Source organism: Ostrinia nubilalis, chromosome 9, assembly GCF_963855985.1.
Source record: "Ostrinia nubilalis chromosome 9, ilOstNubi1.1, whole genome shotgun sequence".
Lineage (NCBI taxonomy): Eukaryota > Metazoa > Arthropoda > Insecta > Lepidoptera > Crambidae > Ostrinia > Ostrinia nubilalis.
Window position 1 is genome coordinate 9,594,482 of NC_087096.1, and position 13,255 is coordinate 9,607,736.

Genomic DNA, 13,255 nt, shown 5'->3' on the forward strand with positions numbered 1-13,255 from the left:
TCATCCCAGCCGTACACCGTAGCACACTCATTCACCTTCTTAAGCCAAATATCTATGCGTTGACTCTTTGAAGAAGGGTCAAAGTCTGGCAGAATATTTTTAGAGTGTATATTGTTACTATGCATCTGAGTGGGTAGGGTGGACGGCTGAGACTGATTCTTAACGTTACTAAGTGAATTTATCATATTAATCACGTCCCTAGCAGAAAAAGTTGGGCTTTCTGACCTTTTAGACTTCTGAGCTGGGGCGCCATCCTCGATGAATTCTCCGATGCGTGCCCGGCGAAACTCCGAGCTGCGCGACCGGCGGGTACCCCTGCGTGCGCGTCGCTCCTCACTTTCTCGTTCTCCCCGACGTTGCTGCTCACGATGATAGTTGCGGCCGCGGCTCTCCCTTTCCGATGCCATCCGGTGCAGCTGGCTCCGTTCTCTCCGTAATTGGTCCTCCAGGTCCCGTATGCGTTGACGTTCACGTTCTAGGTCTACATCCTTCTTAAGTAAACTTCTGTCACGTTCCGTACTTCTCAGTCGGCTTCGGCTGCGGTGGCTTCGGCTACGGTAGCCCCGGCTTCCTCGGCGAGTATGGCTTCGACTGCGTCGCATCGATTCTCGGCTACCACCAGCTGTTTGTTTTTCAGGCGTCTTCAAACGGCGCAGCGGTGGTAATTCATCATCGTGCGGCATTATTCTGAAACTCGAAAACGTAAGCTATGTATTTGTCCTTTATTAAATACTTGATATCCTGTTATCTCGAAAACGGTGCGTCCTAGCGCAAAAATAACAAAATTTTGGCCCCCGTAGACCCCATACTGAGCACAGGTCTCATTATACAAGTTAACAAAAATGACCTTCGAATGACCTTTCAAGTTTTCTAAAAATTAAAACTGTAATAAATACCAATATTTAGTTTTAAAGTGTTATAAAATGCAAAAAGAAATGTTTTCAGCTACCTACGTAAGTAATTAAAGTGCAAAAATAAGAAATAAATAAGAAATACTGTAAGTGGGTACATGCCACTTCTGAAATGTAATAAAACTCACATTATTTTCCAAGTAGACTTCTATTTTCTTCAGATACTCGTTACAGGTTCTAGGCACGTCTGTCCACGACAACGGCTCCAGCAAAAGTGATTCGATTCGCCATGTTTTTATCCCTCCTCAATTTAGCAGCCGGTGTTGCCAATAAAAATATTTAAGTTTTAGCCTTGTTTCCACTAGGGGGCACTTTGTGCGCACTGGTGAAAACAAGGCTTTATTCCATCGACCGTAGTTTTTAAAATTAAGCACGGTGTTGCCAGTAATAAAAATATAAATATTCGTTCGGAAATAGATAATTTTAATGAAACCTAACACTTTGATATCGTTTTTTTACTAACAGAAATTGGCATTTATGAAATTTCCAACAACACCGCGCTACCTACGGCGTTTGAATTGGAATAAACCAATCTTCGCGTCAGAATTCTGCTTGCCTTATAAAGCAACATTCAAAGGGAAACGTAAACCGAAGTAGTGATTTCGTTATCAAATTCTTTGATCCTGGAATACAACTCCAAAACAAATGTATACTTTTACTAAGTTTTTTCAGTTTAGGTTTTAAAACTGCAACTGTACTAAGTACTTGACCTAGCTGGAAAAATACTTTTCTTATGGAAAGCATTTTTCCAGCATTAAGTAGATTTTAGTATTCAATTACTAAGGCTGGGTTGCACCATCTTACTTTAACTTTGACAATATTGACAAACGTCAAAGATCTGTCAAACTCCATACAAAAAACGTCGGTTATCGTTATAGTTACGGTCAAAGTTAGGTGATGCCACTCAGCCAGTATCTTTGTATACCCTGTGAAAGTTTTGCCGTTAAAACCCCATGATACTATTTAACATAATATTAATCTGTGCTAATAGTTATTAATACTCACAAAAACTTAATTACCTAGTTGAGAAATTGTTATCAAGATCAAAAGACTTTTTACTGTTATTATTTACTTCTACTACTGATCTAACAAGATAAACACGGAAAAATATTCGTCCGTAAAATGAAATATTTAAATTCCCTCAATATTGTTACAAGAATAAAGCCCCAAAGCGCAGCCTTTGGCTAAACTCTGATTTTTAATTCGACGGAATTTTGACATTTCAGAAGTGTTGTCAACACTGAAACATTCCCACTAAGAATGGAGAGCATTTTCATGAATTAAAAAATAATCCTTTCTTGAATTTAAGGTTTCACTTGAAAAACTAAGGCTTAAAAATGTACCGATCATTTCAAAATGGTTAATTGAATTTTTATTATCATACTTTTGAAGTTACAAAAAAAATTGGGAAATTATTTTTCTATTACTGGTCTCCCTGGCCAATAATCCATGGGTTACAAACCTTTTTTATGAAAATCCTTTTGTTAATAAAATCTTAGCTTCATAAAATAATCAACTTAACAAGATGCCAATTTTATAATCCAAGTTGATTATGATGACGATAATGATGATTGATGATCAATACATATTTTCGTTTAAGATAATATGTTGTTTTACTACGTTAAAAACACGTTTTTTTCTATTTAATCTCTAAAATGTACATAATAATTAGTGTTCATTGAATTTACAAAACAAAAAATAGTTCATTCTTGTAAATTGTACTTGATGAAATTTCATTTCATATTATTTATTAATAATTCAAAGCAAAAAAGGCTTATTACATCTGAATTGTCAAAAAATGACAGCTGTCAGAATTCCGTCGAATTAAAAATCGGACTATAGGTATTTCAAATATTGAGGGTAAAGCATTGACTTAATACGCTGCCTCAATGGCGGGAGGTCGGTAAATTTCCTGTTTCGAAGGAAATCGAGACCGCAGCCGGGATCCATGCGAGCGATGAATACAGATAATAATGTTGGAGGGAAATCATATTATGCGCACGTGGCTATTCCAATTACAAAGAGGTTGCACACTGGCGCCCCTGCATTATTAACTCTGCAGTAGCATACAGGGCCAGTGCCGTAACTAGCCTTTTATGCGCCCGGTGCGAGAAATGTAAAAAAAATTAACCTTTTTGAATAAAAAGTAACCTTCTACGGGGGGGGGGGGGGGGGGGGCGATTGTGTAAGGTTGTTCATGGATGGAAAATGAATACAACTGATCATCAATCATTTACCTAAATTCGAATTTTTGACCATTCCATGAAGACCGAAAAGTGACCGGTCGTATAAAAACGTTTCATGGATTTGCGTTTCACTATCGAAAAACATTGGCTAAAACTCATTTTTTATAACAAATAATAAATCAAATTCATGTTTAAATGCAGTTTATGACATAATTTTTAAATTGTCACTATTAATATTTTTTACTGAATAACCTGTAAAAGTTAATTCTACAATTTCTGAAAAATCACCTAAAAGTAACCAATGCAGTTCAAAAGTAACCTTCTGGCAACACTGCGGCTATCTGAATGCGTGATTCTCGATGTATCGGGGAATCCCCGAACATTGGGTGGGACGGCGCGGCAGAATGGAACGTTTGTGAATCGTTTAGTTTTGTAAGTCATCCTTTTCACTCTTGTCGAACGATGAATTTTCTATCTATCTCTTGCACGCTAGTGCGTCAGTAACGCCGCACGTAGTTAATGAATAAAATCAAAGATAAAGGGAGGACCAATGAATGTGGCTGACAGCAATGACAGCGTAACGTGAACTATATGTACATCTCCTCAGCTAGATTGATAGATTTGCTTAGAACTTCTAAGTTAGAAGTGGCGCCCTCCAAATGAATATAGACAGAAATTGTCTCATAGTTACGGTATAGGTACTTTTGTTTGTGTATGTAATATTGCGAGCAAGACAAGGTGGATTTATATTTGTCTGATGTGTCGTGACGTGACGCGTCAGAATTACTGTATCGGTTCCATACATAAGCCATCACAACACAACACGTTACGCACTAGTGTGAACGTTACCATCCTACTAATATTATAAACGCGAAAGTTTGTATGGATGATGGATGGATGTTTGTTACTCTTTCACGCAAAAACTACTGAATGGATTTTAATGAAACTTTACAATAATCTAGCTTATACATCAGAATAACACATAGGCTACAATTTATAAACATATTGTTCGAAATACTAATCCTGCGCAGACGAAGTCGCGGGCACCAGCTAGTACTAAATGTATGAAACCGATACCGTTCTGACGCGTCACGTCACGACACATCAGATAAATATAAAACCACCTTTACAAGTGTTGTTGTTTCAAGATCGCTTGAAAAATGCCATATAGATAATATAGATTTAATAAAACAAAATGTACCTACTAACTACCATGCATGAAACAAAACTAGATACTGGTCTGGTCATTTCTGCGCCCCTCCAGGGTCTGCGCCCTGTGCCTGGGCACCGCTGGCACCGCCCTAGTTACGGCACTGTACAGGGCTCGTTCCTATGACAAGTTTTGCGGGATCTGGCAATGCAGGGTCCCGCAAAAATGGACTGTCATGTAAACACAGATACCTACCTATGTGTGTTTGAAAGGGTGTAGCAGGATAGTCTTAGAAAAAGCCCCCAAACCCTGACGTTCGAAACTGTGGCCATACTCCCCAGGGAGCCACACCACCCAACTATACCTAAAACTGTTTTTTTTTCTCCAAAACTATGTAACTGACGAATTCAAATTTTTGCACAGGTATTTGTTGTGTCTCACCCTTTGAATTACAGATAGGTTTTTACGTTTTAATATTTACATTCACACGAACATCCCGTTTGCAGTGTTACACTGTTCATGAAAGTTAATATTAAAACACGTTTTACTACTAAACGGAATCCTGCAGAAAACAGTTCCTTCAAAAAACATTGTCTCCGTGGGAACAAGCCCTTATACACCCCAGCATTTTTTTTTATAATGGTCACATTTTATTTATTGTTACTTTTGATAACATTGTTTTAAAATGTATCCATATGAAACGTTAAGTAAGATTGAGTTTCATTGCAACGCTGCATCTGAACTAGTACCCTACCTGGAACATTTTCGCTGTGATTTTAGTCCATTTTCAGTACAAAATAAGATTGCTATCTCAACTTGGTTGTTTTTATTCGAGCAAGTATCTGTTCTGGCATATTCGTACTGTACAGTGATTGTGGGGGAGGATCTTAAGTAAAACTACAAATATATGGACTGGAGTTTATCTTTTGTGCTGCTTCTTCGGACTTTTCATTGTGATACAACATCTTTAGCGTACAAACAAACTATTCAATAAAATTTTGTTCGGCGACATTACCTACTCACTTTTATTACAAGCGAGTAAGTAAAAAATAAAAGTTAATAGCTTACACGGTCAAGGATTAATAAGGCTCTGATATAAAAAAAATATATCAACTTATACCGTAACAATTTTTTTTATTGAAAAAAATCAACTGCCATGCACAGGTGGGATTCAAATCCAGTTTCCAGTATCCACTTACTTATCCACGTCTGAAAAAAAGTATGACGATATTTATCTCGAGCTTTCCATAGTAATATACTCACCGCGCTCAAAGGATGATTTATTTTTTATTTTTTTCGAAACATTCTTTGTCGTTTTACTCGAAAACTAGCCTGAATTTTTTTTAAAAAACACTTGGGTTGTATTTGTATGATTTTATTAGATGCGTTGGTAAAGTATGATCAGTATAAAAAATAACACCTTATATAATATTTTTAAGTAGATACCAAGATTTAATTTACTTTAATTTTAATAAAAGCATTACCTACCTTGGTTTATTACGCATTCCACATTATGCCATTTGACAAAAGGCAACGGCGCCTTCCACCGCAAAAGCGCACACACACGCTGCGGCTCGGAATAAATGTAAAGGGGCACGTTGTTTCGATCTAGAGGTCTAGCACTTCTAGTGAAGTCAGTGCCAAAGGTATGGGAGCGACACGGGAGGGAGTTGTTTTAGTGCTTTACTTGTTATCTCCAAAAGACCTCCTGCTAAGCCCAGCTACTTCCAATGTCAGTGTGACGTGCAAATGGGACACCCTCTATAATTACAGTAGTAAATAGATTCCAAAGGTCGCGTGACGTCACTACTTGGACAAGTGTCATCTGGCCTATTGTCAAGATCTCTTTAGCAAAACCTTTCCCCTAACCTACTCAAATTAAACCAACGGTGAATCCTAATTTTTAATTTCCAACTAATTTAATTAAATAAGTAGAAAATTTGGGAGCTCCGAGGGTGTTTCTATGGCAACCATTATTTCTTTTTTAATGCCTCTTACTCGTTTTTTCGGCCTTATTTTTATTACACCCTGTTTCCTCCATTAGCTGCTAAACAAAAATGTGAGGAAGGAAAACATCCTGCTAAATTTTCTTTCATCGATAACAAGACAAGCAGTGCATTCTTCAATTTACCCCCGGTCAAGGAAATTAGGGTGTTGTAAGCCAAGGGCTCGGATGCAACGAATTCACATGACTACTGTCTATAACTAACAGTTCATATTTTATAGTTAATACTGGTTTAGTCAGTATGAAATAATATGAACCATGTCGGAGCTTATTCGTAGGTATAAATCCATATTTTTAAGTAAATTCTGATCTAGTCTTCGAGTGCTAGTTTTTTTCATCCAAAATTATAAATGGATTAAATCGGTTACTTAATTTTGATTATATTTTTAATAATTTCTCTGAACATAATGCAATGGTTCAAGTGTTAAATTACCCAAAACTGTCTGGCCACAGTTTGTATATTGTTCAGGACTGAACTTTATAATTAAAATCCATAGTGTTTTTCACTTCACTTCCTCGTTAGTCATTTACTTTCTACGTATTATCTTTGGAGACTAGCCGCAGGCCTAGGGCGTTCCCCTTCCTTATGCAATTGTTATTTCGTGCCGTCAGCATGTCGCTAGGGTCGGCGCAGATCGATGTCAACGAGAGGAGACGAAACGGCGCTGTATTGGCACTTTGGCACTACTTACCCAACCACACTTTAGAACCCCAATCTGCCACTTACTTTGTACATACCTACTTTACGTCAATCAGCTTATGGCCTTTTGGCCGCAGAATTTTGACAGTTTCAAGACTTAATCTTTAGTTCTACTTCGCCTTATCGAGATTGCCTTTGTTTTGACCTTGATCGCCTTTTATGACAACCACGGGAACAATGGGGGTAATATTCTACTCTGCCGGAACCACAAAAAGAAAAGAAAATGCAAATGAAGAATTTTAGAATGACTGACTCGCCTGAAGACATGTAGGTAAGTAATATTAAGTACCTACCTACGAGTAAGGTGTTGAAAATAAAGGTTCAAAAGTTGCAAAAAACGTCTTAGTTTACCCAGGCCTAAGTAAAGAAAAATAACTTCGTATTTTGGAACCTAAGTAATTAGATTGTTACTTTTATTAAGGAAATGTTAACATAAGAAACGCCACTCATAATACGAGTCAGGCTTATTTATCTTATAATAAAACGAAATAATAAAGATAAAAGCAATCGCTATTTAATCAAGAAACAAGCGTAACAACACTTGTCATAATAAATCATCCAATATTTCGCTCTATTAACGGAATGAAACACGATGTTTCTCATAAGCTCGGTACTCCGCCTGCGACTCAAACATTCAAACCATTTGTTATATCCTAAAATAACATAAAGGAAATAGTTACATGAGTATTTCTCAAAAAAAATGTACATTTTGAAAAAAAAAAGTGTGCTTTGAAACAGTTCAAAAGTTTTATATTTATAAATCATCACACAAAAAAAACACACACACAATTTTGAAGGATGAATATTAATCTTTAAGATAACGAAGAATTATAGCTATAATCCTACTTATTACCAAATATTTAGATATTTTAAAAATAGTCCTTTTTTACCTTTCATACAAAAACCTGTTTGCCACCCTAGCTTTTTCATGTATTTTTGTTTCATAAAATGCGATACGTAACTAAATTATTGTAAATTTCTTTGTATTATCGTTCTACAGTAATCGCAGTTTCTGTATCAAATTGATTTTCTATGGGGTGTCTTAATGAATTGGCAATTTAAAGCAAAAAAACAAAATGAGTCGCTCTCATTTACTATTTCGTTATTTACTCTTTAGTTACGATTTATTTCTACTTTCCCATGGTTTCTGAACAATCCCGTATTTATTTTACACGGACAACAATAGCTGCACTCTGAATGGCTGTTGGCCTGACGTCTCCGCCATAACATCTATCGCGAAAATTAGTGAAAACGTGTGTGTTTTGTGGGATTACTTTTTCGTAACAGGCAGTAAAATCAGCGATTTTATATAGAACGGTAAGTCTTCATTAACCATTTTTTGTAATACGTGTGGTACGAACATTTAGTAAGCTTTTATATTTGCTGTAACAAATTTTATCAAAAAAATACATGTTTCTGATTTCATTTTGTCTAATATTTCGTTACGTTTTTTACGAATTTCGTTACGTTACGAAAAAGTACAACATAATGCTGAGTGTATACTGTTATTACCTGACTAAGCATAGTAATAGTCACTACTTAATTTATTTCAAAAAATATAGAGCGTTAATAACAAAAGGATTGGATACTATCTGCTTTACAGAAGTGCCACCAGCAAAAAATTATCAAATCATTTAGATTACGTTTTTATGTGATTACTTCTTTTGTTTTTTTAGGAATGCCGCCAAAAACCAATGCCGAAAGGCAAAAAGCTTACAGAGAACGACTCAAAATGGATAAACATGATGGAACAAAAATAATTTTATTAAAATAGTATGAATGATTACTCCCTTATTTTATTTCTAACCCCTTAATATCACCCCGTATTTGGGTGCATACTTACAAATATTTCGAATTGAATAAATGAAGAGCATTTACAATATTTCGCCAATGTATAACAAGCCTTATGGCCTTACTATTTCGTTACTACTGTTTCGTTACGTACATTTTTTTTGAGAAATACTCACATACCATACCTAGTAAGCCACTTGTAAATCGATGTATCGTTTTTAACCTTCGATGTTTTTAAAATAAGATGTTAAATTCTCTATCGAAAATATCGATGTTTTTCGAGCGATACTGCATGCCTAATTTAAGAAATTAAAATGTACCTAGCTCAAAATAACTTAAGAAAACTTTCATTCAACGATTACATAGGTACTTACCTCTCGAGTGTGTATCAAATTCTCATGCCTTAACGAGAATGGTGCGTATCGTTTAAGCACGTAGGTACATAATACGAATAGTTCCTAGTACAGTGTTAACACCGTCTGGCCGAGAGCTAAGCATTATTTATCTACAAACATAACCACTTCTCTTGATTACCTTAAAGATCTTATTACACTGGTTTGAGGCTTAAATCTTTAAAGTTGTGAAAAATTACTAAATTCTAATTTATCAATAACATCATTTCAGCCACCGGACGTTTATAGGTCTTCCTCATGTCTTCCTGGATGATTTCCAGATTAGCCGATCGGCAGTGCAGCGGCCTGCATCCGGCTTCTCTTTTATGAAAAGGACCTTTGTGGAAATTCCAAATAATGTATGTTTTCCTAATAAAGAAAAAAAAAAAAAAAAAAAATAGTGACACTTACTACAGGGGTGGTTTCTTGTGCACTCCTACCTAGGGCGAATACTCCCAAAAACTATACAAAGCCTTGAATAATGAGGCGCTAGGGTTGCAGTGCTGGATTCATCATCACTAAAAGGCCATCGGCAGTCTAACTTTCTGTAATTTTTGCCTGAAAAAGTAACAAATATCCACAAACTTTAACATTCTAATATTAGTTTTAATCTTTATATGTAATTCAAATATTCTAATATAAGTTTTAATCTTTATATGTAATCAACCCAAACATAGGATAAAATACATAAATAATTATGTGTTATCCATGTATGTACTTACGATTAATTTAATAGGTTTAGGCACATAAATATATTCATTACAATAATAACTTTTACGCAAATATATGCCAAATTAAAGGAAAAATAGACTGTAAATTCCAAACTGAGTATATTTAAACATAATATTATTTTCCCTCAATTAATTAACTATAACTGCATTACATAAATGGATATCGCTACGGTATTACGTAAAACCATAAGTTGGTAGCTATTAATTAATTAATTCTTTATTGATCTTGCCTTAAAAAGCTTTTAAAAGTAAGTATTCTACGGATAGAGATTGATTAATAGATTTATTAAGTTTGATGTAGATCGATGTCGCGGTCTGCTTTTGCGTATTTGTTCAATTAAACATTTAATTGTAATTTATTATTTTGTACTTATTGTAAAATTACCATTACCTAGTGACAGATAGGTAACTATAAACAATAAGTTCACGCTATTTTAGTTTATCAGTATTAGCGATAACATTACATTTATGAGAGTAAAGACGCAAGTGCAGTTGCATCGTGATGTAAGGCGAATAGGACGCGTTCCAACAAACAATACTAGTGTCCGACCGAAACGAGTTTATCGACCGAAACCGAAACCGAAAACGAATTTCGGCAACGGTGTCTATTTCGGCCGAAACCGAAACCGAAACCGAAACTTCCTTACAAGGCTCATATTTTGAGGGAAAAATAAAGAAAACGTTATAATAATCAGTCAGTCTTTATTGTTTTCTCTTTAAATCACATAGATTTTCATGGTAAGACAAGTGTAGTTTCAAACCAGTAATAGTTTGCCTTCTAGGCTCGGAACTTCCTAGTGAATATAATTTATTGCACTGTTTTCACTTAGCTTTAGATAAATCAGATGGTTGGATCGCCTTGTCAACAATGCCAGCTGCATTTTTTTTTGTCTGCGTAAATATGACCATATCTCCGCTTACCGTTCCCAGCTTCAATGGCTGCCTCTCCCGCTTCGACGCAAAGTCAGAATTCTCTCTACCCTTTTTTCAATTCTAAATGATCCCAACTCTCCTTCATACCTTAAGTCTCAGTTTAACCTTCTCAGCTCTACGCACTCACGTCAGCTCCGCTCCTCCAACAAGTCCGTTCTTTCCACTCCTCTTCACCGAACTGGTTTTCTCTCCGACTCCTTCCGTCTCCAGGCCAAAAGGCTATGGAACTCTCTGCCTGAAGAGACCAGGCAAGCGTCGAGTAAGTTTTCTTTTAAAAAATCTGTCCATAACCACTTCCTCCAAATGATTTTATCTTTATGAATTGTAATTTTATACAAAACTTGCGCGCAAAAAGCAAATCTATTATGTAAAATCATCAAACTTCTAATGCTCGTAACTCAGTTCAGACTGAGTTTAGAGGTATACATGTCATAGTAAGTTTGGTTTATTACACTATTTTGTAATCAAAAAACAAGGTTTGGTCGATGGCCGCGCGAAAAAAAACAGACGCCAATTTCCGGCATTGTCTTTTATTTTGGCATTAAAGTTTAAATAAATAAAATTGGCTCTGATCGGATTCATTCACTCATTCAACGCGCCGAACATGACCGATAACAGCACGGAAACTCCCGAATGCACATTCGGTTTCGGTTATAGTTTCGGCAAGTTTGCCGCCGAAAACGAAACTAAACCGAAACTCGTTTTTTTACCGAAATTCAACCGAAAACGAAACCGAAACCGAACATTCGGTCGGACACTAAACAATACTAGGTATACTTACTTAATTAATAAAATAAAATAAAATGACCAAGTTTTTGATATTCACAGCTGCTATGTACGTTTTGAAGAATATTGCTGCAACAGATGAGAATCTCGACCCTTTATCTGATGAGTTCATCAACTTCATCAATGCGAATCAAACTTTGTGGAGAGCTGGTCGAAACTTTCGCCAGGGCATTCCTATATCCTATATCAATCTGCTAGCAGGGACAATAAATGACAACTCTACAAGAGAAGACGAAGTTTTGGATGACCCACCGCCGTACGACATTGAAATCACTGACGCTGTTCTGCCTGAAAACTTCGATATTAGACAGCGTTGGCCTGATTGTTCCGTGTTGAATAACGTCCGGGACCAAGGATCCTGCGGGAGCTGCTGGGCCGTCGCCGCCGTCGGTGCTATGTCTGACCGCTTCTGCATCAGCTCGCAAGGAAAAGATAACTTCTACTTCGCAGCAGCGGACGTCCTCAGCTGTTGCCTCAACTGCGGATCAGGGTGCGCTGGTGGAGTGCTGAAAAATGCATGGCTGTACTACAAAAGAGTCGGCATCGTATCAGGGGGGGAGTATGATTCGCAGGATGGATGTCAACCCTACCGAGTTCCACCATGTGATCATCATTTCGCGCCTAACACATTGGAACCCTGTGGCCACAACGTTAAAACGCCTCTATGTGAATCCACCTGCCAGGAACACTATAAGCAAAGCTATGGCGCAGATAAAAAGAAATGTAAATCTGTGTATTATATAAAAAATAATTTTGTGTTAAAAGATATAATATACACGCGCGGTCCTGTCACGGCTACATTCGACGTGTACGCTGACTTTCTCAATTACAAAAGTGGTGTTTACCGGTATGTGGCTGGCAAGTTCTTGGGTCGTCATTCTGTGAAGCTCATGGGCTGGGGCGTGGAAAATGGCGTCAAGTATTGGTTGGCAGCAAACTCATGGAACGACGACTGGGGCAACAAAGGATTCTTCAAAATTTTACGCGACCAAAATCATTGCGGAATAGAGAACACTATTATTGCTGGAATTTAATGTGTTAAAGTAAAAGTAGCCTAGGTACATGATGTGTTCTAAATAAAAAATATTTTTTTAATTACGTTTTAACTATTCAATCCCCATGTAGCGGAACAGACAAATAATAGTTAGTTACAATTTCACTAGGTAATTTGAAACAAAATTATTATACCTATTCCCAAAAGGATATTGTGGCCGCAACCACCAATCGCTGTGTTCCAACACTTGTGACCGCTGATATTGACCTGGCGACTGATAGGTATTCCTTGTAATAAATGCAGTTGTTGACATACTAGATCAGGTCGACAACCTTTTGAAAAAGAAGTGCCAAAAATATCTACGAGTACATTAATCTATTTTAAAATCTTGCATTTTTTTACGAGCTCCATGATCCAGTGGAGGTCCAATATTATTCCTACCAATACCTAGGTATCTAAATGACATAATATATCAACGCACAGCCTAAACGGCTAAACGTAGGCACTTGAAATTTGGAAGGGACGTAGCTTAGGTAGCGTAGAGGTGCACAAAGAAAGGAATTCCCAAAATTCCCACGGGAACGGGAATTAGCGGAAAAATCCTTTTGTATGAAAATTTAAACCGCTTAAGTTAGATGCTTGAAGGCATGCAGGTACCTTAGTAAACTTAAAGCTT

General features: G+C 36.7%; 1 protein-coding gene and 1 long non-coding RNA gene across 2 annotated transcripts in view; both read left to right on the forward strand.

Annotated features, from left to right (window-relative positions):
- The first annotated feature begins 2,593 nt into the window (after positions 1-2,593).
- Positions 2,594-13,255, forward strand: part of LOC135074614 (uncharacterized) — a 224,819-nt gene continuing 214,157 nt past the window's right edge. The window contains exon 1 of the long non-coding RNA XR_010257864.1: positions 2,594-2,753. This is a non-coding gene — a long non-coding RNA (uncharacterized LOC135074614). The remainder of the gene's footprint in view (positions 2,754-13,255) is intronic.
- Positions 11,565-12,680, forward strand: LOC135074991 (cathepsin B-like). Its single transcript, XM_063969363.1, has one exon. It carries the CDS (start codon positions 11,603-11,605, stop codon positions 12,617-12,619), a length of 1,017 nt encoding a protein of 338 aa, XP_063825433.1. The 5' UTR covers positions 11,565-11,602; the 3' UTR covers positions 12,620-12,680.